Source organism: Semicossyphus pulcher, unplaced genomic scaffold, assembly GCF_022749685.1.
Source record: "Semicossyphus pulcher isolate SPU_LCO1_2020_fin unplaced genomic scaffold, fSemPul1.0.p SCAF_18, whole genome shotgun sequence".
In the NCBI taxonomy this organism is placed as follows: Eukaryota; Metazoa; Chordata; class Actinopteri; order Labriformes; family Labridae; genus Semicossyphus; species Semicossyphus pulcher.
In genome coordinates, this window is record NW_027211691.1 from 20,597,124 (window position 1) to 20,622,655 (window position 25,532).

General features: G+C 41.7%; 1 protein-coding gene across 3 annotated transcripts in view; it reads left to right on the forward strand.

The window, feature by feature from the left end:
- The window catches only part of LOC138595781 (RNA-binding Raly-like protein), a 119,503-nt gene that overhangs the window by 35,956 nt on the left and 58,015 nt on the right, over positions 1-25,532 (forward strand). For all 3 annotated transcript variants that reach the window (XM_069667195.1, XM_069667192.1, XM_069667194.1), the window contains one exon: positions 16,249-16,522. In XM_069667195.1, coding sequence (XP_069523296.1) covers positions 16,267-16,522 — 256 coding nt within the window. In that variant the 5' untranslated portion in view covers positions 16,249-16,266. The remainder of the gene's footprint in view (positions 1-16,248; positions 16,523-25,532) is intronic.

Genomic DNA, 25,532 nt, shown 5'->3' on the forward strand with positions numbered 1-25,532 from the left:
TGGAGGATGAGATGTGTCATATTCTCAGTAGGAGCTCTTCTGGGACTTGTGGGTTATTGAGATTCAGCCCCTTAAATGCCGGGCTGCTAAGTCTCTTTGATTTTTGGGAACCGTGCCCTTCAATACAAGAGGCCCTTCACTACAAGAGCCCTCTTTGATATGTACATTTTAAATGGTGAGAAATCAATCGAATTGGACACCTAGCGAGCTCTCCTTTTGTCTCGACTTTATTCCTTCTCACAAGAAAACATTTGATTGAACACAACACCTGCATACTTCTCAGACCCAAAGGAGGTCAAGAAGGTGCATCGATTATGCTCTGGTTATGGAAGGCTCAGAATAAAACTTGAACGCAATGCACTGTTTGACCCTCTGCAATTATCAACATGTAGCCTGTATGTTTCTAGAAAGTGTGTCATGTGTTATCTGTTCGCCTGTTAGAGAGAGATATATGGTGGAAATGATGATAACAGCAATGAAAGGTCAGAGGAACAACATTAATGGCTCAGTCTCTGAGTGCATATTGCTCTGCTATTGAGCTGCAGAATTCATTGAATGTACAACCCTTGAGACTATATATATAAGGCCCCTTTCTGATATCATTAGTTACCAGGATATAGCCATTCAAAGTACTTGCATTCTGCAATTACCTCTATACAGCAGCTTATAATGTGGCTTGGGGAGTCCGCCATTTCCTTAGCGATTTCAAACACACACCCAATAAGAAAGGATTCACAGGAGAGTGCATGTATACAATATGCAGGTACTGGATGTGATGCAGAATGCTAAAGAAGATCATGTGAAAACTTAGAATTTACTGTACAAATGGGCTAATGCAAGAACCAGTAGTGTAAACTGGTGTGTGATTTAGTTATTGAAGAGTTCTACACGATGAATTTTTCTTTTCCTTTTACATTTTCTTTGAAGTGTGTATAATTAACAAGTGGTCCGGGTCTTAAAATACGGCTTACCATCCTTCCGAACAGCACCCAGTCTGTCCCAGCACTCTTTACACAGAGTTGAGTCTTCAACAAGCTAAAGCTAGCGAGCTAGTTGGAGAAGAAAATCAAAGAAGAGTAGTTTACTGGTAATCCTCCTCCCCAACACTCTCTTGGGACTTGGCTTTGAAGTGGCTTTGACATTTCTCTGGTTGGATACTTTCAAAATCTAGCTTACTCCTGCTGGTGCCTGGTGCTGCTACCTTTAACCAATGTCAGTCAGGCCATGTACGTATCACACTTCACTGTAATATTGTATTTTAAAGCTCCTGTGAGGAGTTTTTCACTGGTTATGAAACAGACTGAAATTAATTCTGATGACTCTATATGAGCTACAAAAGCAAACCAGACCATCAGTGACAAGATTGATTATTTCTATAAAGTTATTTTTGATGCCTGAAACCGCTAACAGGGGGTATGTGTCAGACTAAAGCCCAGTTCAGATCAATGATTCACAACGCAACAAAACAATTTTAGAATGTTGCAGAGAAAGTTGCAGCAATGTGAACTGGTTTGTTGCAGAGCGTCTGAAGCCGAGTTGCAAAAGATTTGACTTGTCAAATGTCCAAAATGCAGTTTTAGAACTGAATGATGTCGCTATTTCACTTCAGCCAATCACCGTTTATTAATCAGTGTTACAGCTAACATTGTGAGTCTGTCACTGTCATCCATTTCTTTTTAAAACAATAACAGAAATCCAGCTAGATAATTCATGTAACCTCAGGTCGAATACTAACGTTATAGTATTCATGCAGAAGTAGTGGGGTATGTCAGTGCGTCGTTGCTATGGAGACGGTCAGCTGTGTCTGTGTGCATTCCGTTGCTTTGATGTGAACTGCCCGGTTTTAGAACATTTACAATCAGGTGTGAAGGGGATTCTTTCGGCAGTTGCATCGAGTCTCGTTGCGAATCATTGATCTGAACTGGCCTCAAGCGATTAACTGCACGCTGCCTTTCTTTACATTACATCTAGGGCAAAAATTCTTACACATGACTGTTAAAGAAAGCAGGATAAGATATTTTGTTAAAAACCACCACTTAGGCATGTACAGGACAAAATCAGCAAAGAGGTAAGAGGTACGACTTTGTCCACAGGGGGCGCCAAAATCAACACAAACCAAAAGTTCCTCACAGGAGCTTTAAGCAAAACTACAATCTTTTTTTTAAACCCAACCAAGAAAAAAATCTAACCAAACAGCAACCATTTCACAATGTTAACCATGTATTTATCATTTTTACCCGGGTTAAACGGGTTGCTACTAATAGATGATTATGCTCCATCCAGCTGAGCGGTAGGACCAGTTGGTCCTGTAGGAAGAATTCTTATGATAGTGATAACAACAAACAGCTGTCCATTTAATGGTCTGATAAGACGTTTCTTTTGTCGTCAACAAATTGAGTGACTGAAATCTTAAGGAATATATCTTTGCAGTAATTGCATCAAGTAGCTCAGAATGTAGATACTGCTCAACATTACCAGAGATTGTCAAGAGAAGCTGTACCACTCCTGTACCACTGCAGGGATAAAACACAGAGCCATTACACGTCCTAATAACAACTAAAGTAATGTGGTTGTGAGTAATTTCAGCCTCTTTTGGGCTATGGATGCATTCGATGCCAATTAGTAGGCTGATATTGACAGAGCAGGTGCCGAAAGAGAAACTGTAGGAAGCCCATTAGTATTTATGTCTGAAAGAAGTATTCCTCTCAGGGTGTAACATCCAAGGCCAATTTTCTCCAGATAATTTATTGAGATTACTGTGAAACAAAAGGCAGCAAGGATAGATCTAATGTAATGACTTGAGTAAACCTCCAGGATCACCAATAATTCTCTAGTTTACCTTAATGTCTGGTCTCAACCTCTAATGACGTGTTCATTTGACTGGTGGCAGATGTAATTACCAAATGTCTTGAGCCAGGGGCTTTGTATTTCACACGGGCGAGAGACAGACTTTGTCTCAATTAGCTTCCCGTTTTATCTCCTCTCCCTTTCTCTACAGCTCACAGCTCAGTGGCACCGACAGGGATGTTTGTACCTGCTATACACCGCGGCACTATCAGTCCAATCCTTGGCATGACTTTGAAGATTAGTCACCCAACCATGAAGAAGCTTTTGAAGTGTTTGGGATTCTTTGAAGTTTGCGATGAGAGTTTTCTCTTTTTTTTCCTCCTTGTCAATGCGTTACAAAAAGTTTCTGCTTCCTTTGAACATTTAGGCCGGCAATAAGAGGAGGGTGCAGTCAGAAGCATAAACATAACATGATGGAGATTTGTATCATCAAAGTCCATCTGAGGGCTGTTTCAAACCGACGTCTACGGCACTCGTATCTACAGGTGCCTTTGCTAAGAACGGTCGATGCTGTTCTCTTTGATTAGCATCAGTTCACAGCAAGGAGGACAGCGTGGGTACTTTCCCATATTATAATTACAACATTTGGTTTGACAAACTCCTATTGTGTAAGATGACTTACCCTTCCCCCTGCATACCAATACTTTGGAGATATTTATTCCTTTCATGTGGGAAGCGATGAACAACGAGAATAAACTTCTCATCCATCTTGCTCTTGGCAGGAAGAAATGATCATGAATAAAAATGAAAGTGACACTGGAAACAGCAAAGCAGAAAAACCTGCTCATTGAAGCCTGATGGCCACACAAAGGAGTGACATGGCCAAATTTTCTTGGCTAACTCTGCATGTGTAGGCTGAGTTTCCCTGGCGGCTCGCCTCAATATGAAATTAATGGATTTTCTGTGACTTGATTGACTGTGTTGCTTGCGGTGTGAACGTGCGGTCGGGTCAGCTGCGCTCCACAGCAGGCAGAGAGCAGGACTTTGTCTCTCCGAGCATCCATGACACCAAGTCCAGAAGAATTATGTACTCAAACCAACGGAGGGTGATGGGCAAGGACCTGTTTGACCTCTGACTGTATAAATAATAGACGCAGCCACCATAGCTTCATCCATTAATTTGTTTACTGCCTTTTTGAATCCTTTAATTAAGGATTTGGCCGCCTCCATGTTGGTCATTTGAGGCCTGAAGTGACCATAGTTTGACAGAAGGGGGGCGCTGGAGAAGAGCAAGTCGGGTTGTTCACAGAATGAGATTCATTTTAATTTTCTCTAAAGAAGCTAAGAGAGTGTGCCATCACTCGCTCATCCACATCTCCAGTCAGCTGCAGGTGGACGACATAAAATAAACACGACGGCTCCAAACCTTCTTTGCGGAGAAAAGCAATTAATAACTTTGACCCCAAGCACAGGCAACTACAATAAATCAATGCATGATAAACACCAAATCAAGCTAGGTATGCAAATGACAAAACCAAATGATTGCTTACGTATAAATAATATAGTACTAGATTTTCACTCACCAAAATAGCAGGAGCAAAGACCTCTTGAGCTGTCTGTTAGTACTTAACAACCCAGCAAGCCAGAATATTAGTCAGATATTTGCTTGAAAAAATCTTGGCCACATGTAGAAGACAGCTACTAGGTTACCAACTCTATTTGTCGACCATTGCTCGTAACGATTTTTCCAGACAGTGCTGATCTTACTGTTCTTGAAGTTTTAAAAAACCTAAGTTTAGTTTTTTCTGCATTTAGAACAAGCTGTTCTTGTACTCTCTCACATGCATGCTGAAGGTACTCAGACGCTTTAGCAGGAGTTGGTGCAAAGCAATAAATGACTGTATCATCAGCATAGAAATTAAAGGCTGCGTTTGGTATGTAAACTCCGAGGGAATTCATGTAAGTGGTAAACAATAGAGGGCCCAAAACCGAACCTTGCGGTACACCCTTGAGGACTTGCAGAACCTCCGAGGAGGCGCCCTCTATTTGAATAGAGTTCTGTCTACCAGGTAGTTGGCAATCTACCCAACAGCAAGTTCAGAAAAACCGATAGCAGTAAGACGTGTGGTTAACTTTTAGTGGTACATGGTATCAAAGGCTTTTCGAGAGGTCTATAAACAGAGAAAGATAGCACTGCTTTTTATCTGGGGCTTCAGTAATATCATTAATGACCTTCATGGCAGCTGTAACAGTGCTATGATTTATACGGAAACCAGATTGAAATGAAGACAGTGCAGAGTTGGTAACCAGGTATACATAAATTCACCACCATACAGTTGTCTTGAACCGAGCAATAGGCCATAGAGACCAAAACCATTCTTTGTACTGGACTCTGACTCGCTTTTGGAGCCGGCCTCAAGAGGACACTCAAGGAACTGCAGTTTTGGGAACTCCTGCCTTGTCCATTTTTCAGCCCTAAGGTTTACAAGGTTGCAGCTTTGTTGCTACAGGCAAGGACAGCTGCTGCTGGACCAGCTGACACAGAGGTCATGGCAAGGCTGCAGATGGCCGACCAGCCCCTCTGTGCAACACCGTCAGAGAGAAAGCAATGCCAAATAAATCTTCCTTACAACCTTTTTGAACTTGACTCAAAAACAGAACATTCATGTGCACGGCCCCCAGTATGTGCGAGGCGCATATCATTTGAAAAATGTGCTTGTTTTGATGACATTATACAGATAATATTCCTGTTTTTCTGCAGAGTAATTCCATAAACGAAAGCAGTGAATTTTAAGGTCATTTAAATTCCACTGAGCGGTTGCCAAGCCTTTGAAGCCAAAAAATTGCTTGTCATCCTTTTACAATACAGCCTATTGAGCAGAGCGCGGCTCACAGGGGCGCCCATAAATAAGAAATATCCCTTTGCAAACTGTTAATTGTAGGGAGCCGAGAAGAAGATTAAATGAAATATCCCCGACTCTGCAGAAACATGCTGCTGTTTGGCTGCACGAGCCTTGGCTGCAGTTTGTGTTTTCATTACACTTTTTAAAGTGTAGATTAATGCTCCTAATGAAGAGCAGGGACTTTGTTTTAACCTCTCCTGCAGAGATGATGTTAAAAATGCTAATTTGGCCCCATTAAAAATTTGTCCCAGCTGCAGCTGCAAGTTGGAGCGCTAATGATGACACATCCAGATTTAATTAGGAGAGCAGAACGGTCAGCGGCCAAATACATTAGACCCAACAAGTCAAAGCATGCCTCCACAATATGTTTGCTCTTTTAACACTTTGGTTTCCAGGATGTCATTTTAAAGTTTCCGTTAGTGTCTCTGTATGGATTTTAATTAGTTTGCTGGTCATCGTTGGTAATAATGTTATGCAGAATAGTCAGATATAGGCAACAAGCACAACGGCAGTGTCCAACCTGTCTTATTGAGACATAGCTTTCATGTATTGTTCACTTCTAATTAAATGCTTGTCATGTTTCTACAGTATGCCCAGTGAAAGTGACAAATCCAAAGGCGATGCACAGCTCTGCCCTCAGAAAGATCTGTTGTGTTTGCAGTTCTTTCAATACTCTATGCTCTATTTTTACTCCACCTGTAAGAAGTAATGACAGCCAATCATCACTGGACTCTGCAGCTCCCCTCAGCTCTACCTCACAGCCTGTTCATTTTCATTGTCTTGGCGTTCTGACCTTCAACTTTACTGTTTTGTTTTTGGCAGCAGGCAGCTGTTTGTAGTGACAGAGCTCTTAAAACTTACTTTACACTACCTGCCCGGCACCAAACAGCAGAGAGACAAAGTTCAAGTCGGTGTAGTGATAATACGACCAGCCCATTCGACCTGATATACAGCCATAATGCAGGATGTTCTATTTGGTTTGACTGCGCCCCAATGTTTTTAGTCTCACTTTGGAGTTTGCACACAAAGTTTTAGATCACTGGTAGTGATTCTGCTGGTCTCATCTTCCCAAAACAACTCTTTCATCTATATTTTATATATTAGGGTGATCCACAAGAAGTCTTTAAGTTATTCAGGCCTGCAGCCACTTAAAAAAATCACTAAAGTATGTATTAGTTTCTGTTTAACCCGATCCATACATGCGATAGGCTTGGAACTGAGAGTGAATGTATAATTGGAGCACGTTAGCACAGAGGTGACGGGTTTATTTACAGTTTGTTCCGGGGAAAGTGATCTTCAGTGCACTTTGCACCGGCACTTTAGCATTTCCATTTTTCCATGCTCTCGAAGAAAATCATTTGCATTCAAAACATCGGATAAGTGCATAAAACATGATGCATTGCTATAGTAACCAGCACCTGACCTTGAGTACGTTTCATTCATTCTTTTGCTACTTGTACTAAAAAGGAAGAACTGCAACCTCTTCCACCACCGCCAAAGTGTTGATTTGATGCAAAACCGACACATGCCTGATGTGCTCGTAAACACCCTAATTGAACTCGGTAACTCAGAAACAGATGCTATTTGTCTGCCTTAAAGAAGAGGGGGGTATCACTGCACCGTGGAGAGAAAACTTAGATTTCCTCTGGAGCTATGTTCTTCAGAGGAGGGGAAGCTATCAAAACAATCATGCAGAGTGGGTTTCATGTCATAAAACACCCTGGTGCTATCCTTACCAATCAAACTGGATTAAGAGCAGACAGAGATTGATCTATCCTGTGCCCGACAGCTCGCTGCGTTTGACCAGATTAGTTTCAACTCTGTGCAGCTGTATGCTACCGCTGAAAGAAATGAAATCATGTCTTTGCTGCTGAAGTGTTCCCCTGTCCGTCACAAATAGCGGGCTCCCCCCGGACAATCACGGATCTACTGGTGTATCATCCCATGTCTGCAATGCCCCAGCACACACGAGCCTCTTCCTCCTCATTTCATCCATTCCCCTCCCTGCAGGTGAATGAGGGCCAACTGAGAAATGGCCCATTTGCATCTTAGCTAATTGTTTCACTGCTCTGGGTTTTCTAATAGTTAATGAATTTTCTGAGAACAGAGTTCAGGAGAAGAGGGGGAAAAGGTTGGAGCTGCAAAGCTTACAGACCCTATGTGGAGTAAAGTTAGGTTTGCTGGAGGTAAGAGGAAAAGGCCGGGCTGATAAAGGCTGTGGTGTTGAAGTTAGATAAAACATATGATCTGCCCCGTCATAATGTCTAATTTACAAAAAATATTACACTCATGATACTACAGTTCAAAAACGATGAAAAGGTTTTGAAACACTTGTTTAGTTTCTGAATGCAAATTACAAATGTGCCAAAGTATAACTGGTGGCTTTATGCCAAGAACACATCCGGCAGGACAATGGCAGCTGAATCAAAAAGGGATCATCTCCGTCAGATTATCTGCATCATAATTACGCTCTGAGCACTCCTGGCTTCATGATGCCTTCGCCTGGCTAAGATCACTGCTGCCATGATCACCGGAAAGTCTGGGCTGAACACCCGGGGTTTGGCGGCCACCAAGGCAACGAAAAGTTTTTGACTATTGAGAGTTCAAACTTTCCACCTTTTGATAATAGTCCCTATAGGTTAATAAATAATGACTTAATTGACTTTATTAATATAAGGTTTGTCTATGATATATACCAAGGCCTTCTGGACAAGCAATGTCATTGTATCAAGAAGTCTCTGCGCTGATGCTCTTAACCTTATACAGCTCCACAAAAACTTAACAAATGTTCCTTAAATCAGCATCTCTCTCTTCATGTCATGGCCAGCCCAGTCCAGATGTGCACCCCACTGAAAACCTCCTGAATGCGAACAAGAGGAAGATCGACATCAAGCAAAGCCCTAGCTGCTTGAATTTTCTTGCCAAGAGTGGCATAAAAATAAAACAAAAGTTCTTCTACTCAAACACAAACCTATAAATAGAAGAACCAGAGGAAAAAAACATATTTTTGCAGTGTTCTTACTTTCTTTCCAGGGCTGTATATTCCAAAATTACTTGCAGCAGTATCAATTGGCTGTTTGGCCGCTTAGCAAGCTGTAAGCGTTGGAACCAGTTAACCTATAAAAACAACACTCACGTTATATCATGATATATAGTGTACTTACAACGCCTACTTCCTGAACATGCCTACCAGACATTGATAACATTTAGTGTTGGGTTTTAGACCATTAGTCCATTATCCGCTCTCACCTTAGCTCTGGCTTGGTCTCTATTTACAATGTCATTTCATTGAGCAGACGCTTTTGTCCAAAGTGACGTACATCTGAGAGTTAAAACGACACAAGCAACGATCGAGACAGGAGGGAACGAAGTCAGTGAGAGCCAACAAACAGCTTCAAGTGCGATCGGACTCTGGTGCCAACAGGCAGTGTATAGGGCCTTTTTGTTTGTTTGTTTGTTTGTTTTTTAATAATAATAATCATCATCATCAGCAACATCAACAAGATCAGTATAGTCATCATCATCATGAAAATCCTAGTCAGCGTAAACTACATCCTCGATGTCATCATCATCAATAGCATCAGTATCATGAAGGTCAGAGGTGTTCATAAAGAGCTGGGTCTTTAGCTTCTTCTTAAAGGTGAAAGGGACTCGAATGGAGTTTGGTAGCTCGTTCCATCTCTGGAGACTACTGAGGAGAAGAGTCTAGTTAGCGACTTGTTGTGATGGGAGTACCAGGCGCCTTTCATTGGCAGAGCGTAGTAGCTTAGCTTCGGCACTAAACACACCAATGTGTTAATCGCTTACTTTGTCTGCATCATGGTTTGGTGCTGTGCAGGTGGTGCACTATTGGTTTATTTAAGCTTTTTGTGCTGACAATGCAGACTAAATTTAATTTTAGTATCTAAAAGAGACATATTTTTGGCAGTAAAAGTAAAACAACCGTTAAAAAACAATTCATATTAGAAACAACACCAAAGAAAAGCTATCCATCATCAAGGTGTCCCATTAAGTGTCCTCCCTAAATGAAAACACTGCACACAGAAGTATTCATTATGTTTTTGGTCTGATGTCTTATAAAACAATAGACAATTAAAAGATCTTTAACACCAACACAGACAGTAAACAAAAGCAGATGTCTCCTCACACTATTATAGGTTTTTTAAAACAACACGTCGCTCAGAGATGTTGCTGTGTTTTTATGTTAAAGAATAAATCTGTTAGTTATGACTTGTCATATTCAGTTATGGTGATCTTGTGAAAATTTGCCATTCACTGTAATTCATTTGGGCTTTAACGGAGCTTCAAGTACTTTTGGCAGGCGAAAATTGGAGCGATTTCTCCTTCTTTTATAGAGCCACTTCGCTGTAGCTGTCTGCTTAATGAGTTGAAATCTGGTCCAACACTGTGTACATTAACTCATAAAGCCAAAGGGCAGCAACTGATTAAAAAGCTGTGGGAAATTAAGTTATATCTCTCTATCTGTAAGACCAAACACAAACGTGGACTCTCCTTTGTGGCATTCACTTGCCTTAAGTTCATATCAAATTCCACAGCTGTCCTGTTACCTAAATATCAGACAAACTGTGAGGGCAGAAGAGGTTTCACCCGCTTCACAAAAGTGCATACATTTATGCCCGGTTGCACCGCTGAAATGCGCTGCAGCCTACAATACAAATAGCAGCATTGATTTACAAATAGAGGGAATTTATTTTCCGGTTGTTGCCATTGCTTTCGCAGGCGGACGGACACATTCTAAGACAAGATATAAATGGAGGGGATCCACGAAGCAATTATTCTACCTCTGCAGTACATGGCAGCAACAGCATTGGAAAAGGTGTATCGGCTACCTTTCTCTGTTCTGTTTCACTGAGCAGCTCCTCCAGCCCGTCAAGCTGCCTTGGCAACAATCAGAGCAGAGTGGCTGAGGCGTGGTGGAGAGAAATGTACAGTGGTGGAGTGGTAGGAAATTACAAAAGGAATCAATTCAATGAGTTCCCTCCCTGCATGAAAAAATGTCTATAAATCAGGCAGGTGGCCGGGCCCAAACAACAACCTTTTAAAAGCCTGTCTGCTGAGGCACAATGCATCTCAGAGCGAGGTACAGCTCGGTAATACGGCCACTTCTTTTCTTCTCACTCAACCACTTTCCCAAACACAGCGGTTCTGTCAACCCCACGACCTTGGAGCTTTTTACCGCCGACCTTCTCCTTGTTTCTTTATTAGCTGAATGAGATTTGGTGCTTTTTTTTTTTATCTCATATTAGAGGCAAAGCATGCCAGGATTTTCAGTGATGCCAGAAGAGTGCTGTTTCATTCCAAAGGAGACATCCACCTTTAGAAAAATGTGACACCTCTTCTGACACAACCACCCTGGCATGAAAGTGAAAATGAAGACTTATCTGTCTTCTGCTCTTTACTGACAAAAAGGCAGCACTGTAGAAGCTGTAATCATTTCTAAAGAGCGGGCGTTGAACACCGGGTCATCATTTTTCCTCTAAAAGCAGTTTGCGGATTGCATTTCTGGATGAAGCACTTCTTTGTGCTTTCTTTGATAACAAATGTCAAGTCGTCGGAACAATTATTTTGCCAATTACACTCCCGGTGCCTATCACTTCCTGTGTTGTTTTCCCATGTTTCTCCTCATGACGCTATCACCCCATAGGATGAGACGCTTAATGGGGGCTGTAAATAAACCAAACAGCAAGGTCAGCCGGAAAACCACTGATGGAATAAATTAGCGTTCGGCTTTAAACAAAACAACACAGAACACCACATGAAATATCACAGCAAGGAGCGGTAAAAAGGGCTCCGTGACCGTTACCCACTCCTGATTTATCTGACACGAGAGGCAATCCAACGCTTCTCCCACTGATTTGTCACGCTCCCCGTGACCTGTCCACGCACATCAATTTAGGAGGGGTGTCAGACTGTGGGTTTAAACTACCGTTAGCTGGTCATCGGGAAGCTCATTTGAGTTAGCACATGTATGTGTGCGTGCGCGCGCCACATTAATTTTCACCGTCTGCTGCTGATAAATGTCAAGGCCACTTGAGAGATTGGCGAGCAGCAGTTTGTTCCTTCACACACCCACACGCAGAAACAACACGCAGCATTGCAGCACTGTAAACAGCAGCCCGTGGTAGGTGCTGAATAGTCACAGGAGAGCGGCACAGTGTAGGTGATGTAATGCTGAAAACATGTGCTGCCAAGTGAAATAATATGTGTTTATCCATGAATGAGCAGCTGAATGTCTGGCATGATCTCAGTCTCAGGTGTAATAGATGCCTGACAGAGATTCTCCGCACTGTAAATCACATGGCTGCACTCGTATTTCCTGGATGACTGGACAGTTTCCTCTTTCATCTACTGTGAGGTGCAGAGAGGACGACCTCACGTTGGACTTTAACCATCTCTGGGTTCATGAAGTAAATTCTCTCGCTGTATTTTCGATGTAATTGTTTACCACCCTTTATTAGCTGAACTAACCATCAAAGCACAGAGATGTTTCAATACCAGTTTCCTTCCCGATACCGATTCCAATACCTTGACTTGAGTATTGGCCAATTGCAAGTACCCGACTGATACAAGTGTGATACTTACAATAATAATGACAGATAACTGACATTTTGCTTTGACCAACTTAACGCTCTCTGCTAGCACGGGACTGTTGTTGTTTGTCATCGCCACATGATGATTGACCAATAATTCTCTGCTGATCTAACAGTAGTTGCAGCCATAATACATATTATTGCTGTATTGGCCTGTATTGGTGAAGAAACTACATGTTACATTTTTTTGGGGGGGTAATAAATAAATTTAAATTGGTGCATTTACTGGCATGCATACTTACGGTGGCCTACAAGGGCAATCAAGCTGCAACAGCCAAACGGCTTCCATTATAAGAAACGGACTGCGAATTCAGAAACACAAGCATGCAAAAGTCCAAAACAAATGCAACGATGGACACGCTTCCAATGAAGAAACGTCAAAACAAATGTATATTCATCTTTGAGACGAAGAACCTGAATAAGCTGCATGGCTAACAGAAGCTACAGTTAGCAGCGGTTGCTCTAGCAAAGCTATCTGTTGAGCGGGAGCCGTTTCTCAACACAAGTTGTGCGATCTCTTTGCCCATTTTATAAAGTTGTGTTTTTGCACAGCAGACATGAAAAACAGGGACACTCCACTCCAGCGGCTTCTAACATTAGCTGTGTCCCAATCCAGCGGCCGCAGCCTTCGAAGGCCGTATTTGAAGGCCGATTGCGTCACAGAAGCACGTCAAAGGCCGTCCCAATTCGAAGGCTCCTTCAAATGCAGCTGACAATTGCATCCTCCGTTTCCCCAATGGATCCTTCGCGGCCCATCGTATCCCGAGATGCATTGCACGCTAATTCAAACAAAATGGCGGAGGAATAGACTTTAAAATTTAAACGTTTTGAGTACAAGAAAACGAAAGGGCCCTTGAAACAAATTATCTTTAAAATAAGAGGTTAAGTTATGCAACGTTAGTTATGCTAGCTAGTAAGCCCGCTAGCTACCGGTTGCTAGGTGACAGGAGTGGCGTTTGGTGACGCAAGGGTAGACCAGACCGTCTCTATGCAGGCTATGAATGGAGCATCCTCCATGGACTGCCTACTTCGAAGGCTGCAGCCCCAGGATTGGGACACAGCTATTACAAAGTCTGAGAAGTAATAAATTCACTGCCTCGTCTCCGTCTCTCGCTCCCGTCAACCATAAACCTGTTACACCGAAGGCCCCTCTTCAGGCCTGGAGCGCTCCCGTTGTGATGACTGGATTTGCAGCGTTTTTCTTCCGCACGTGTTTTCTGGGTTTGCATCATTTCTGTATTTGCAGCGCGTTTGATGTTAATGCATTTGTTTTGGCTTTTTGCGGAATGTTTTTTTCATGTGCGCTGCGTTTCCGTCGCTGCATTTATTTTGGACTTTTGCGTATGCTCTTGAATTTACAGACTTGCCAGTACAGCATTTTAGGCTGTACAGGAGCCATCTCCTACCCTGCGGAACCACTCTGTTTAGAGACAAAGATACTGAAGCTACATAGAGTCACATCAGGGAGGGACTACAGCCTCTTGCAATGAAAAAATGTTGTATAAAGGAGGAAATAAAGACTGGGAAAAAAATGTGTGTGCCTGTGTGTATCCATACATATTCCAACAACGTCAGTGTTACCTTGGTTACTAATCCTATTTACTGAGGATGGGATCCATTATTCAGGCTGTTCTTCTCAAAGATGAATAGTTGTTATCACCGTGTGTCAGGGATAGACACTCAGAGGAGGCAAATATTGAATATTCAATGTTTTCGACAAATTTCACAGTCCTTACTGCGCTAAGTGTAATCCATTTTGGAATATAAACTGGAATGAAAACCTGGATTTCTGCAGCTTTAGGAATTACATGACGTGTGCATAAAAAAGTAAATCAATTGGGATGACAAAGAAAAATGTGTGGGATCTATCACAGTATGTATTGGTGTATAATCCATCTAATGTGTGATAACTGTAATTAAATGACATCTTGAATCGTTCAACAGTGCATCCTTTCTTTGGGAGATGTAATTTGCGTGCTCCTGCAGCCAGTCATCTTTCATATAAACTAACATCAGGTTATGAAAAGGTCATGGCATATAATTGCAGGGGAGGCCCACAAAAGCTGCAGCTAATGTACGCTGATAACTTGACAGCACAAAAAAGTCTGAATAAAAAGTGTAACATGAATTACAGCCTCCGCATTCTGTGATCAGTGAAACGGCACACAAAGCATTAGGGATGCAACAATATGCGTATTGAGATAGCAAAGCTTCCCCACTGACAGCCACTGTATTTGCTTTCTCACAAAGCAGAGGGAACTGCTGCGACATTCACATATTGTTGCTCCCTTTAATTCTCTCGCTCAGTCATGCGGCGGTGGCTTTCAACCGAGCAGAAATGTGGCTTAGGTAAGCAGTTGACTGGCCAGTGACCTTGTAGGTGAATTAGATAAGGTAAAACCTTCATCAAGAAAAGCCTTCGTCAACAAATGTGTCAATTTAAAGTCATTGATTCAAGTTAATCTTGTGTTTGATGGAGCCCTGAAGTGTTCAGTGTTACACACATGAATAAGACATTGTGCAATAAATAATGTGAATAAAGAAAGTAAAATACAGCAATGTTTGAGGAAGTTAAAACTGTTATAACTTCTATTTCAAAATGCACTTTTAAGCCTCATATAATAATGCTTTTTTTCAGTGATGTAATGTGGCAGATTAAATCACTTTTCATAACAGTAAGGTTGCCATCACCTCATTTTTCAGCAAGTCAAATGTCCCAAACATTTCAACAGGCCTCTCATCTCAACTGCTTGCTAGCTAACCTGCTAGTATAGCGTGTCGATCAGACAGAGTGTTTTTAGCAGGGTGTAAAACGCGAGACATTAGCTGTCATTAACCTAACCGTTATTTTGTAAACTGACAGATCTCTTCCCATTTATTTTGGCTAGCTAAAATACTTAACTTTGTGTTCAATAGATGAGTTATATCTGCATAAAAAAAGACGGTGAGCGGTTGTTCCCAAATACATTACACACAGGGAAACAGAAACTCGAGGTAAACTCGATGTCGTCAGCCCCACAGAAGGCCCGCCTCTCCATTCATCCGATTGGACAATAAGAAAAAACGCCAATGACGTCGGGCGCTTTTCTACTTTGAGTTGAAGATCTTTCAAGTCGAGGTACTCAGAGCGTTCCTCTCATTGAGAACAACTACTAAAAAGCTGCCCCCAGCTGCTTAAACGCACTCTGTCTGATCGGGACCTTGGACATGCAGTCTTCAGAGTAGTGTGGTTTCTATGAGAACCATTAAACCACCAGTTTAAATCACAACACAGCTGAGATACTTCTTTAACAGTTAACCCAAGCTCACAAACTAGCTTAGCAAGTTAGCTGGCAAGGTAGGTCACATGTGACTCCCCTGCAAAGATAATAAAGAGAACGTAGTTGTATTTGTACTGTGTATATTTTTAGTAGCAGCTTGTTTGCTCAATCAAAATGTCTTTGGCATTGTTGTTGCTCTAGCTAACAGGAGCTAATGTAGTAAACGTGGCACACCAACAATTGTTGTTTTCAACACATGCTACCTACCTTGCTAGCTAAAGTGAGTTAATGTTCAAAGTGAAAAGCCTGTGTTAATTGATGTAGTTACTTTGTTAATTAAAAGTTATATTTTCAGCGTGATTCAAAGATGCTTATCCAAAACTATGAAAAGCAAAAATATAGTCTTTCTCTGCGGCTTCTCTGGCCACAACAAGAGCTAGCTAGTAAGCAAGCGAGTGATTGGTTGGCCTCCTGGGAGACTGGGGTATGTTAAATGAAAATGAGAATGATAAAATATTCAGAGGTTAAGTTATATATTCTATTCTAGGATTATTTCATAATGTCTCTTTAATGATTTAATATTAAAGGCTTTGGAGTTCCATGGTGTCTCACAGAATTACCTGGAGTTGGCCTGTCCAAAACCTCTAAAGGCATGTCCTCCCCTCCCCCCCTCTGTCTGTGTCCCAGGAGGGCAACTGGAGGAGAATGACTGGTAAAACCCAGACCAGCAACGTGACCAACAAGAATGACCCGCGCTCCCTCAACTCCAGAGTCTTTATCGGCAACCTCAACACAGCCATCGTCAAGAAGACCGACATAGAGGTCATCTTCGCCAAGTACGGAAAGATAGTGGGTTGCTCTGTGCACAAGGGATACGCCTTCGTACAGTATTTGAACGAGAGGAACGCCCGGTCAGCTGTGGCTGGAGAAAATGCCCGTATAATCGCTGGACAGCCTCTTGGTGAGTCCCCTTTCCTTTCTCTTTTTCTGTCGTATGTGAGAATTTCTGCCTTGCTTGCATTTCAGATCCCATTAGGAACTCGTGGAGGGACAGTAGGTACAGCACTTTTGCAAAAACTTTCCTTTTGAAATCCAGAGTGTTTTGTTAAAGCCCGCTCTGTGCTGGAGGAATGGATTGTCTCTCTTGGGAACACAAAACGCCTCGGGCCTCTCTCAGACTTTCGGTTTAGAACTTCCCTAGGCTCCTAAATGCTGCAGTGTCTGTGATTGTTGTCACGCTGTTTTGGAGAAAATCCCCTCTGAATCCGATACACCAGTGTATGTAAGCGCAGTTTGATTTTAACATTTACCAGGCAGAAACTTTTAAAAAGTATGTCAATGTTCTTGGGACACACAACTTGAGCAGAGCGGAATATGTTAAGTGGCATGGGATACAGCTACATTATGCTGTGCAAGCGCTGATTTTCTGCTGTGAATGCACTTTGCGATGGTTTGTTTATGTGAATGTCGACTATGAAATGGTTTTTATGCGCATTTGTTTTGCTCAATCAGAGAAGTTCTGTCTGTGGAAGCTATTGTCTTGAGCAGTATCTTGTTAAAACACCTTTGGGAAGAGTGAGGTTGAACTGCAAAGATAAAGCAGAGCACAGTCTGAAACCCTGCTGCTTTAAAATGATCATTACAGGATGATACTGCATACAGGAGTGAGACCTTTTGATTAAAGCCTTTCAAAGTGTTTCCACACTGGGAAACCTGGGGTCTGGAGTTGAAAGTGTGCAAATATAACTGGATATTGGTATGTCACATGGATAAAAATATCACCATGAGATGATCAAAAGGAGCGGTGCATGATAAAAGTAAAGTGCAGAACTGGAATAGATACGAGTGTGGAATATGTGCAGAGTTGATTTGGCATTGAGGATCTGATGGTAACACTCCAACAGTCATATAGCAGGCTCAGCCTAACATGGGTTAGGGTGGTGATAATCCTGCCGAAGAAAACAGAGTCAGAACTCTGGATGCGGCAGGAGATGCAAAACATGTTTGGTATTTTAACTAGGGAACATGGGCGCTAGCTGGTACAGTTGAGGGGCATACTCAGATCTGAAAAACGATGCGAGGGAACAGATATTTTTCCTACCTATTTTCATTAAATTAATTAAATCAATTTGATCGTTTGAATGCATCAATTGAACTGCCAATAAATATCAGGTTGGAAATCCAACATTTACCCATAACCCTCCTGTCGTGTTCGGTCAAATCTGACCGATTTACAACTTTCATCAGTCATAAATGTTGTGTTTTACATTTGATTGTCTCAAGGCTTTATGATATCCTCCACACGCCATTGTAACATATAAAATTGCCGATCACCATTTTCATTGATATGTCAGTGGTTGTCTGCGGTATTCCTGGTCAAAAATGGCCGCCATATAGGAAATTAATGGGTAACACTAGATTATGTTCATCCATCAGATGGAAAACATCCCCATTCACACCCACACATCCCCCCACATGAACCACACATCTCAGACTGAACAACTGGACTGATTTTTGAACCAGGTGAAGAGGAGACTGAAGTTGAACCAGAGAGAGAGGAGGGTGTCTCAGACATGGAAGACAACATCGAATTATTTTGGAATACATTTTATTCTATAGAGTCTATTCTTTGTATATTCACTGCAGTTATTCATGTTAAACATGAGTCTGAGACATTGTTTACAGCTTAACAAGGTGTTTGGTGATGAGTAATAGTTTTTGTGTTAATGTTAGAGCAGTTAAAACAGATCGGTGAAATTTGACTGGGAACACCAAAGTAAGGGGGAAGAAACGAACACGACAGGAGGGTTGATCAACGTGGCTCCGAGCAAAACCACATTAGAAATTGGAATCTAATGTAAATTCTGGCACCAATGTTCTGACCTCGTCAGTCCAAACAAGAAGTTACCAAACTCTACACAACAGAGATTGGGGGTTGATGATGAGAATTCCCCCCTTTGAAGGGAGACTTGCCTCAGATCCTACAAGTGAGGGTTGAGGTCGGGATGCACTGGACTTTTGTTAACAGAACCAACTCGCTGGCTTTCCTTTATTATGTCGCTTAACTGAAGCCATTTATGTAATATATATTGGGCTTGATCTAAGGGACATTGGAGGGCTGGTACAGCCATGATTTTGGTGTGAAAATGTCTCTGTGTACGTTTCAGTAGCACACGCTTCAACTCGTGTCCTCTGGCTTGAAGACGATCCCCCCAACTGCTCGTACACTCTGCCACTCCATTATCCTCAGGGCAGTTAGCGTTGGCCGTGAAAGAAGGAAAGTTTTATACAAGATAATGAACACAACTGAGGTAAACAAAGCGAGTTCAAGGGCATCTCCCAGTGAAAATAATATTCCCTAGACCGTTACCTCCCGTGTTGATGAGTATTAGCTGCAACTAACTTGATTTATGCGCTAAAAGAAATGAAACCTTAAAAAAGATATACAGAGTTGATTTAAAGGTTGAGTGTCCTCCGCATCAACAAGGCTGATTGGTAATTGTTCATTATCAACCTAAAAAGCGATCCAGTGTTCTGGCTCGACTGTCCCAGCCTCCATTAAGCTGCTGACAGACCCACATGGTTTCTTCATTTACTTTCCTATTTTTAAGACGTTGTTCGATGTTTACGATAGGCCTGCTTGTTTGGAATGAATTTATTGTCACCATTCCATACTTAACATATAAGATGTTCACTTTAAAACCAGATTTTTTAATCTGATATAACTGGAAATATACAGTAGCAGCAACAGTTAATGAAACATTTTGTTCCATGCTCCAAGCAAGTATGATGAGCTCTATGTTCCTGATTAATGGTTGCTAATGTGTTTTTCCTCGTTAAGCCTTTCATTAGTGTGATATTTGGTATTATGGATGTTGCAATCAGCAGATAAGCACAAAAAACACATCAGTTATTAATAACCTTGTCGCAACATGGACTATCGCCAGTAAGAGCCACAACCATCACTGAGCACTCTACGGTTCGCATAATAACACTCCTAGAAATGTTTTTGTTACTTCCCTGCAGATGGTTTGACTCTCTTCCCCCATATTTGAATGTTTTTGGTTGAGAAAGCAAACATAATCTAAAGTGTTTTCATTACTCCGGAGATCAATTCAAAGCGACCCTGCAGCAAGGCAATCCTGCCCTCATTGTTATCACTCAATCAAGTCGTGTGGCGGGAGTGTGACTGGGAGATACATCCTTAATTGACAATTAAAGACACCCTCAGTCTCATCCTCCCAAGCTGATGCTTTTTATATTAATATGGCGGAGAAATGAAGTCGCCGCATAATGATTTGCAGTGGAGGGACGACCTTTTGCGAAGGATCATTCTTTATGTTTGAAAACGTTTCACGAAAGGGTTTGTTCTCCCTGCGAGAGGATTCCACCTCAATTTCAGAGATGACATCTGGTCAGCTGATGTTGCTGTTGTTCTGGAAATTTCATCCAAACATGTTGGTGTTTAAAGCATTACTGAGATCACCCACAGCCCACATAAGAAGCAGAACATGTTGTTGAGGCTTTATCTAAGAAGCATGGTTTTTCTGCTGCCAGTGGTCACTGGAAAAGAGGTCAGTGGAATAATCACATCATAGCTGCGCCTGCACAGATCCAACTCTAGCTGCACAGACGCACTGGTGATGACTAATCTGTGCACTCAATGATACTCGAGTGTCAAAGGTTTTGCCCGCCGCCACCGCAAGAAGATGAGACTGTCACAGTGTGTGATTGTGTGTGTGTGTGTAGGGAAGAAAAACAGCTAATGAAAGAATGCTAAAATGTTATAATAACACAGCTGGCAGCACCTTCCTCCCCCTGCGCTGATTAAAAAATGAATGCTCCATTACCCTATCAAATATGAATAGGAGTTTATGAGATCACATCGAGGATTGTAAGAACAGCAACCATTACTAAATAGCAGTGCATGCAATTCTGTTCTGAATGGCATAATTTTGTATTACTGAGCATCTTTCTCTTAAAGCACTCTACATGAACACAGATGCTGGATACCGAGGCTTGCAGAGCAGACATGAAGAATCCCTGCTGTCTTTCCTCCATGATGATGAAACTCGCAAAGCTCAAACAGCGTCCTAATTACTTTTATAAAGTATAAAAAATCTGCATTGTTTCTGCAGGTAATGTAAATGAAATGCTAACATTCATCAAATGATTTTAGACCGCACCTGTCTGTGTAACATTTGGAGACTGAAAAGAGAGAGCAGGATTTTTAACAGCATGGTCCCAGGGATGAATCATCACTATCCAAAGTAAGTGTTTATGTTTTGCAGCTGTGAGAGGCTCTTGTCAAAAAAAAAAAGTCAGTCAACAACCAAAATCCAGCAATAGTTACAAAAGAAATGGATTTTAAGGCTTTTATGTCTCTCTCCATGGTGCTGAAATATTGAAACACATGCTGTTTCTCTTTTAGTTTTGGTAAGATATGTATAGTTTACAGCTTTAGTAGTTGTTATAAACTATAGTAAAGTTTGTAAATATGACCACCAATATATTTAAATGTGTGTGTTTTCTAACTGTGAGTAGCTTTTGCTTTCCCGTGTGTCAGAGAGTGTCAAACAACTAGCAGTAAAAAGGAAAGGAAGTTTAAAATGTGTACAGAGTTTCTCTTAACAATTTGACTGTCTTGTCTCTCTCCATGGTGCTGAAACATTCAAATGCAGACTGTGTTCCGGTTACGGCTATGAGGTATAGAAATATGCAAAGTGTGCTGTCATGGGAATCAGGATACAGGAAATTTATATTCTGTTCTAGAACTTATGCCAGACATGCTCTTACTAATGTTGTGTCAGCAAAATGTTTGTACCTACTTTAATTTTCTTTTCCAAGATTTTCCAGGAAACGTCTCACCAATATGTGAAATACGTTTTACAAGGCACAAACCTATAATATGTTTTCTGGCTTATAAGACCTTTACTCGGGCAGCTGGAGCTATACAGTGAGCTTAAAGGAGAGTCTTGGGACTGTATGTGCTAACAATAAAACTAATAAAGGAGTAAGTTGTTCTGTCCTAGCAGGTGAAGCAAAGCTAACAAGACAGTGGGGGGAGTTGTTTATAGCTGCGCTAAATGTAGCCATGGCAGCGTGCTGTTTCCTTGGTTGCGTAAATTAAACAAAAAAAAACTACAATTAAATTAGACTTTTATAAGAGCATAATTGCATGCTTATTCATTGATAATTTAGCAACAGCAAGTAGCCGCAATGCTATAATTTCTCATTCTAACAGCTTTACAGTAAGTGTTGCCATTGTGGTAACTAAAATACATCTATCCAGTCTGAATTAACTTTATGCTCAAATGCTGCTTAAATGGGGTGTGTTGTGTGTACTGTAATTTGGACAAACCACCAATCTCTCTCGAATTTGGCCCCCAAACGAAATTTAATTTCACTCCAATCACAATAAAACCACTTACAATCCCATAGAGCCATCTGAGGTCGCTGCCCCGTTATGGCACACGGCACGTCCGCGTCTCGACGCGTATTTTTGTGTGCTTCCTTCCCTTCTGGCTAAAAGCTGACTGGGGGGGATTTCCTCGTGACAAAGTGACATGATGATTGCTGGCATCCATAAACCTCAAATGCATCCGAGCAGTTTCCGTCCTCGCCCACTGAGATCTGTCTGCTGAATCTCTACGGCCTCGCTCCTCGGAGGACGTGGCGGGCTGCCATTTACACGAGGAGTGACAGATTTTATGCCCTCAGCCGTCCCAGCATGCACTAAACCTGCTCATGTTGCCGCTGAGCCTCCAGATCTGCAGGTATACAACACACTGACACTATATGACATATGCTGCAGGAACATCAAGAGCTGTATATTGAGGCTAGCTACAATCCTCTGTTTCAGTCAGTCTGCAATAGATGCTAAAAGGTCCCTTGTGCGTCCATACGATGCGCCAAAGGGTCGTGACTAAGCGTTTGAATTGCAGAACCTGGCTTTATGAGGCACTAGCACATTCCTGCAGGGTTATGTGGAGGTGTGGGCATCTTAATTTTTTCTTCAGAACATAACTGCTGTAAAACTATGAGAAAATAATATAATAAATCTCCTATTCATGGCTTTGTCCTCAGTAAAACATCCCTCTGTCTTTTCACTTCCTCTTCAGGTTGCTTGAATCGGGCTGTAAATGTGATTTTAGATCTGTTTCTTAGAGTTGTTCTGGTAACAGGATTGGTACCAGTTTTTTTCCATCAATATAGTGTATTTCTGATAATAGTGTATTTTTGATCCTGCTGGTATTGGAGGGATACTTGGTATTGGCTGATCCTCAAGCCGAGGCATCAGAATCAGTCCAGGAAAATGGCTATTCGGTACTTTTCGATACTTTTGAATGTAAAATAAACTGTGGTTCTATCGTTTAATCATGTGGTATTGAAAAAGTATCAAAGCATTGATACTTTATTGATGGTTTTATCTCTGATTATGTCCTGATGTGGCATTATGTGCTTGTATTTGTCCGCCTGCGGGCAGCTGATGCGTGTGATTGGCAGGTGGTGACCGAAGTCCTGATGGAGAGGACAATGAAATAATAACATTCGATATTTTTCCGAGAGGCCATGTATGAAGACACACGCAAGCTGCTGTGTGACCTGGGAGCAGGGTTAGAGGAGGAGAGAGGCAGAGAGAGAGCGGACTAACAACATCTCTGAGGGTCCGCGTGGTGGCCAGCACACCTGAAAATCTTCCTGTTTGTTGACTGCTGCTTTGAGTAGCCGGAGCCCTCCCAGAAGACATCTGCATTCCCTTCCACCTGGAAGTTTCATGGTGAAGGTCCACCCCATTACAATATTAATGACCACAGTGAAGGATAATGTGTGATGGATCACCAATCATACTGCCTCCAAATGGCATTGGCAAGAGTTAGGCACATAAATAATAAAGTGATTTAGATGCAAAATCCGTCCTAAGCGGATTACAAAGGCAGTGGCACTGCAATCAATCGTCATTTTGGGCCAACATGATGCATAGCAAGGAGCACAGGATGCAGAGAGGGAACTATAGAGAGAGAAAGCTGGAGACTGAGCAGGGACAGGTAGGGGAGAGCGTGCAGGGAGAGATGCTCGCCACAGAAGTTGTGTTCTTAAAAATCTTGGCAGGGTACAAGAACACCTACTGGAGGCATATGTTGTATTAGTGGACTTTTTTATTGATGGCTCGCCAAAAACAGTTGGTGCAAAATCTGTTTCTAATATTTGAAGCCCTTTCACAGTTTTCCCTTCTCGTTAAGGCTTATTACAATCTTGGGCTGTCTGTTGTACAGTTGCCATCAATCTAAAATGATGGTGGAAAATTGTGGCATGAGGGTGGGCAACATACTGTGTAGTGGGACGGCTGCCTGCTATGTGTGGACTATGTCTTTGGTTGTTTTGAATGTGTGCGTATGTTTAGTTTCACTTTTGGGATAATTATTTTATATATTAATTAAACAAAGCCATCAGAATAAGAGCTTCATTAATGCCCAATACACTAACAAGCAAGGAAAATAAATGTTGACGTCAAACTGGCTCAGGATATTAAGCATCTCATGTGTACTTCTTTATGCTGACCATTACAAGCATCACACTCTCATCCATCTCTTTGTCATTTTACCATTTGCATTATAGCACAACCATTCACCATGCAGGATCATGCTAACATAGTCTGATTCCCTTCTAACATACAGTGTAACATACAAAGAACTTTTGTTATCGCATGAACAAATTCACTGCTTGCCAAAGTAAGATGGGAAGGTTCATATCATATCATATCGGTCTGTTGAAGCTACAGCCAGAACCTGGTTAGCTTAGCCTTGCTTAGCTTATTTTAGCTTAGCTGAAAGCCTGGAAAAGGAGAAACAGCAACGCTCAGAAAAAAGGAAATGAATTCTCAGTGTCATTGTAAAATCTGTTGCTTAAAGCTACAGGCAGCAACTGGTTAGCTTAGCTTAGCACAGAGAAATGTGGAGCAACGCTCTGTAGAAAGGTAATACACCCGTTGGTTCTCTTGTCAAAGTTAAATAAGAAGATTGATATAATTGTTATATATAAATGGTAAATGGACTGTACTTAAATAGAGGTTTTCTAGTCTTTGTGACCACTCAAAGCTGCTTTTACACTACATGTCACAATCACACATTCATACACTGACGGCAGAGACTGCTAGGTACAGTGCCCAACTGTCAATCAGCTGGCTTTGCTTCAGCGTCCTACCCAAGAACAGCTGGGGATTGAACCTCCGACCTTCTAACCACTGAGCCACAGCCGCCCCTGGTAAAGCAACAGCCAGCAGCTATTAGCTTAGCTTAGCTTAGCTAAAAAGGCTGGGAATGGGGAAACAGCTAGCAAGGCTCCCTCAAAAGGTTAAAAAATCAAAGTGAAAAAACTCTTTTGCTTCGTCCCAAAGTTAAACAAGAGATCGACATAAATGTTATACATGTGTCTGTAAAAGCTACAGCTAGCAACAGGGAAACAGTTAGCAATGCTCTGTCACAATGTAACAAAATCCCCTATTCAGCACGTCTAAAGCTCACTACAGAGCATATTATATCCTGTTTGTTTGATTCAACTATATCTATAAATCATGCTTCTGTGTTGATCCCAGGTGTCACTTGACGTTCAGAATCCAAGGCCTTTTGGGAAAAAACAGGAAATATGTAACTCATACTGAAAAAGATAAGGATGTAATATAAATTGCAACACTTCCTCACAAAATACTCGCAAGCCTTAAATGCTCCGAATATCAGAGGCTTAACATTATAAGTGAATGCCCAAGGGGGATTTTTTTCTTTAAAGTCTCGCCAGACCAATCCTCCTGCATCTTCTCCACCTGGCTGCTGTAATTCTCTCTATCACTCTCCATTAGTATTCGCCGGCTCGCGTTCGCTTTGAAATTTGCATAGATAATTCCAGCTATGTCTACAATAACTGCACAGCTCGGTAACTTTATTTTGAGAGCCAGGTTCAGAGGCATGAGGAGT